The following is a 5,221-nucleotide window of genomic DNA, read 5'->3' as shown; positions in this document are numbered from 1 at the left end:
TTTTTGTATTTTTAGTAGAGACAGGGTTCCACCATGTTGGCCAGGCTGGTCTCAAATTCCGGACCTCCAGAGATCCTCTCACCTCAGCCTCCGAAGTGCTGGGATTATAGGCATGAGCCACTGCATCCGGTCATAATTTTTTTTTTAAATTTTTTGTAGACACGTAGAGATGGTGTCTCCCTGGGTTCAAGTAATCCTCCTGCCCTGGTCTCTCAAAGTGCTGATACCACAGGCATGAGCCATCACAGCCGGCTACACTTGTTTACTGCTCTCTTTTCCTACTTTTTATTGAATGTAAAATCAAAGTACAGTTTTTGTTACTTATTATCTTAATTACATTTGTAACCTTAAAGATAAATCAGTGAAATAAAGGACATTCTCTTAAAAATAAAACAAGAACACATTCTTTCTTATGTATGTGGTCTCCCTGAAGTCTGTCTGTCCGCCTCCATACCCACCCTGTGGTTCTGCAATGTTAAAAGCCCCAAATTATAAAAGATGGCATCTCTCTTACTCACACGTTTTTGGGTTGACTGTTTCTGATTTATCTTGAGGACAGGGTGTATGTGAGATCATGGTGAAATGGGAAACCGGAAAACAGTGCTCTGCACTGAAGCCATGAAAAAGCATTTCCTCTACTGGCGCAACCTGGAGGCAGACAGGGGAGGGGAGGCAATTCATTCAAACAGCTTAAATATTGTATTTTCTTGTATAACCTTATGAAGGAATAAAATTCTACATCAGACTTTAAGGTTCAAGGGTTCAAGGAGACAGATCTTTGTCTCCCTTCCCTCCTGAGACACCTATAAACGACAAGGCATAACCCCTGATAGAGAAAAGGAGGACCATCTGTGGATGAGAGATTGGTAACCATATCCAAAATACCAGGGATGAAGCCTCACTGAAGAAGCAAGAAGCTCACACCTGTAATCCCAGCACTTTGGGAGGCCGAGACAGGAGGATCACCTGAGGTCAGGAGTTCAAAACCAGCACGGCCAACATGGTGAAACCCCGTTTCTATTAAAAATACAAAAAAGTAGCCTGTAAAAGTAGCCCGTGATGGTGGGCACCTGTAATCCCAGCTACTTGGAAGGCTGAGGGGGTAGAACTGCTTGAACTCAGGAGATGGAGGCTGCAGTGAACTGAGATCGCACCATTGCACCCCAGACTGGGCAACAAGAGTTAAAGTCCATCTCAAAAAAAAAAAAAAAAAAAAAAAAGAAATGACCTGTCCTGGGCTGTGCTGCCAGTTGGGATGGAGGTGGACTTGCTCTTAACTGCTAAGCTATAAATCAAGGCCCAATTTACTAATTACTTATATAATTAATATATGAGGTGGGGGGTCAGGCTGTGCCATTGGACCCCAATTGCTCTCCCCTATCAACTAAACTCATGAAATAGATGCATGTCTTCTTCCCTCACCCCTCCAGGGAATTTCTCCAGGGATGAGTCCAATAGAACAGCCTTCCCAGATAGAAGGAAGCTGGGTTTTGGTCAAAGACATAGTAATAGTGATACTCCCTGGTATATAATCATGCACTCACTTATTTAACATTTATCAAGGGCCAACTCTATGTTCACCATGTGCTAGGCATTGGGTAGCACTGACTAGAGATATAAAAATAAATCAGAGAATCTGTCCTCAAGGAACTTAAAATATGGGGGGGGAGACAGACATGCATAAAATTAAGTATATGTGGGCTAAGAATGTCTTAATTAAGGATGTCTTAATTTGCCATAAAATGAGGAACAGATGAAATACTCTGAAATCCGAGAGCTGGGATCAATTACTTCTAGTTTGAGCCCAGCAGGGAACTGGAAGCTTGAGAGAGAAGTTATGGAGCTGAGTTTGGAAAAACAAGTAGAAGTTAAATATGCACAGAAGAGGAGCTCAGGGATTTTTTTCTAAAAAAAGCAGGAGCAGATGCACAGAGGCCGTGAGGTGGGGGCTGGTGCAGCGAACTCCGAGTGGTTCTGCTTGGGTGGAGGGTACCAACAGGAAGGGGAGCACTGCGGGGGAGGGATGGAGGGAGGAAGGAAGGAAGGAACCAATGAACAAATGAACTAAGCAGAGCCTTGAAAGCTAGGCTGAGGGCTAGTGACTTCATTATGTGGATCCACTGTTGTCAAATGGTGAACCACAGCCCAGAGGTGTATCCCAAATTCTTCCCTTCCTAAGCGTGCTACCCAAATTCTGATCAATGTCTCATCATCCATTTCTGCCTCAAGTAAAGACACAAATGTCATGGTGAGGCCTGTCAAAGGAATGTTATGCTGAGCGGATTAAGTGGCAGGCAATTAGGGGGAGGTATAATATGGAGTGATTAAGAGGCAAGTGGGGCAGGATACTGTCAAGGCATTGCTGAGGAAAAATCGAGTATTTGCTAGAACGTGGGAAAACCTTATCTCCTCGGTATATGGCAGTACCAACATGGCAGTAGGCAGTTCTTCTCAGATGGGGATCCTGTGCTGAAGGGTAACTACTTTGGTGATATCATTAACTATGGATAATTTTATAGACCTCAGGATGTGTCAAACTCATTGAGGTTTACACTGTAATTACTGCCAACCTTTTTAGTATCTTTTTTTTTTCTTTTTGAGACAGGGTCTTGCTCTGTTTCCAGGTTGGGGTGCAGTGGCATGATCATGGCACACTGCAGCCTCAACCTCCAGGGCTCAGCTGATCCTCCCACTTCAGTCCCCTGAGCAGATGGGACTGCAGGTATGCACCACCATGCCTGGCTGATTTTTTTTTTTTTTTTTTTTGTAAATACTGGGTCTCACTTTGTTGCCCAGGCTGGTCTCGAGCTCCTGGGCTCAGACAATTCTTCTGCCTTGGCCTCCCAAAGTGCTGGGATTATGGGCATGAGTCACTGTGCCCGGCCTTTAGTATTATTTTGAATCATTTAATCTGGATTTGAGTCCTAACTCTGCCATTTACTCTTGATCATTTTTCAGGCCTCTGTGTCCCTCCACCTTCTCCTCTGCAAAGTGCAGATAATAATAATAGAAAGAAGCTCACATGGCTGGGCAGGGCAATTGCAATAATGGAAGATACAGCATTCAGCAAAATGCCTGGCACAGAGCGAGTGCCTGGTCAACAATAAATGTTGTAATTTTACTCTCTTCATCTGGATCGTCCAAAATTCTAGAATTCAAAACAGTGCAGGGAACACATACACCCAAAGTATCCCGTGAACTACGGAAAAGAGGGAGTCTCTAAGGGTATCCACGTAGGGGTAGGCCAGCATCGGAACTCAGTTTGTACCGAGTTTACTGAGTTTTTTCCCAGTATCTACAAAAAAAAAAAAAAACAAACAAAAAATTAGCCAGGCGTGGGGGCGTGTACCCGTAGTCTCAGCGGCTCAGGAAGCTGAGGTGGGAGGATCAACTGAGCCCTGGAGGCTGAGGCTGCAGTGTGCCATGATTATACCACTGCACCCCAGCCTGAAAACAGAGCAAGACCCTGTCTCAAAAATACTAAACTAAAACTTCCCTGCAGAGAAGTTGATTCTCTGCAGTGCAATGTTAACTGTCATTTACTGAGCACTTACTGTTTTCCAAGACTCTCTGCAAGCAGTTTACATTCATGACAGTTGGCATGGAGTAGAGAGATGCCAGGGGGAACAATCAATCCAGAGTCAAGTAGGAAGTAAGCAGAGTTTTGTGGGATTTTTTTTTTTGAGTTGGGGGTCTTGCTGTTGCCCAGGCTGGAGTGCAGTGGCGTGATCATGGATCACTGCAATCTCAAACTTTGGGCCTCAAGGGATCTTCCTGCCTCAGCCTCTTGAGTAGCTGAGGCTATAAGTATGCGCCACCACACCTAGCTAATTTAAAAAAAATTTTTTTTAGAGATGGGGGTCTCACTATGTTGCCCAGTGGTCTTGAACTCCTGGCATCAAGTAATCCTCCCACTTTAGCTTCCCAAAGTGTGGGATTATAGGCATGAGCCACTGTGCCTGGCCAAGGAGAGCTTTAATCAGTGCATGTAATAAACAGAAGTTGAAGACCCAAGAAACCTGGTGGATGCCAAACTGCACCGGAGAAGGGCAGGCAGGAGGCCAAGCAAGGCGGAAAAGCTCTCCGGAGTCCAAGTGGCCAGACAGATGGTAGCGCATGTATGTGCACAACTAGATGGTGTAGCTGGAATGGGGTAAGTGACCCCAAACACAGGCTTTCCCTCCCGAAGAGGTCGTCTGGAGAACAACTTGATGGTACCAAGATAATGAGCTATCATCTGATAATAATGATTGAGAATCTTAAAATAAAGAAATCCTGCCAAATAACTGACCTCAAAACACTTTTCTTTCTTCGCTTGGTGAAGCAGGCTAGCCATTCCGGGAAGCAGAACAGGAAAGATGAAAGTTTCCAAATATTCTTTGGGAGAACCTAAAACAAGCAAACAAAAATTCCCACTGAAAATCCCCACTGTCCCAAGCTAATCTGGGAGAAATGTTTACTTTTGAGCCAGAAAAAGGTACTGTCCATTCAATCACATGATCTTGGATGTTATATTTTGCTCCAGACTGCAGAGCTGGGCTGTATAACTAAAGCAACTTAAAATGTCCCTCTGAGCTTCTATAGTCTGGTGAAGATGTCGGAAGTATCCTACATAAGGCTGGGTCCACCAGCTTGTTATGGCCCCAAGCCAGGAATATCAAGGGGGCCAGTGTGGCCGGATGGACAAAAACAAGGGGAATGTGGTAGGAATTGGGACCAGAGAGGAACTGGGAGTGAGAGTATAATGGGTAAGGTCTTATGATCACAGTAATAAAGGCAGTCATTAGCCAAGGCCCAAGGCATGCAGAAGGCAGAACAAACCAGTATGAGAGGGTCTGGTACTACTGAGGGCCCAAGGAACTATGACTCAGATCTGCAGTCTACACCTCTAGCTTCCACACACAAAGTAGGGAAGCATGACGATATTTTCTTCTACTTTTTACTTTTTTTTTTTGAGACAGAGTCTCACTCTGTGGCCCAGGCTGGAGTGCAGTGGTGCGATCATAGCTCACTGCATCCTGGATCTCTCAGGCTCAAGCAATCTTCCCATCTTAGCCTCCCAAGTAGCTGGGACTGCAAGTACCTGCCACCACGCACAGCTAATTTTTTTTTTTCTCTCGCTTTGTTGCCCAGGGTAGAACACAGTGGCGCAATCTCAGCTCTCTGCAACCTCCGCTTCCCAAGTGTGATAGATTCTCCTGCCTCAGCCTCCCAAGTAGCT

At 45.0% G+C, this 5,221-nt stretch overlaps 1 protein-coding gene across 1 annotated transcript in view; it reads right to left on the bottom strand.

Annotated features, from left to right (window-relative positions):
* The window catches only part of IQCK (IQ motif containing K), a 143,126-nt gene that overhangs the window by 117,807 nt on the left and 20,098 nt on the right, over positions 1-5,221 (bottom strand). Inside the window, 1 exon segment of the mRNA XM_011931864.1 lies at positions 504-648. Within this exon segment, the coding sequence (XP_011787254.1) occupies positions 504-648 (145 nt within the window).

The sequence above is a fragment of the Colobus angolensis genome, unplaced genomic scaffold (assembly GCF_000951035.1).
Source record: "Colobus angolensis palliatus isolate OR3802 unplaced genomic scaffold, Cang.pa_1.0 Scaffold92, whole genome shotgun sequence".
In the NCBI taxonomy this organism is placed as follows: Eukaryota; Metazoa; Chordata; class Mammalia; order Primates; family Cercopithecidae; genus Colobus; species Colobus angolensis.
Note: the sequence above shows the minus strand (reverse complement) of the source record. Positions and strands in the feature narration are given on the sequence as shown.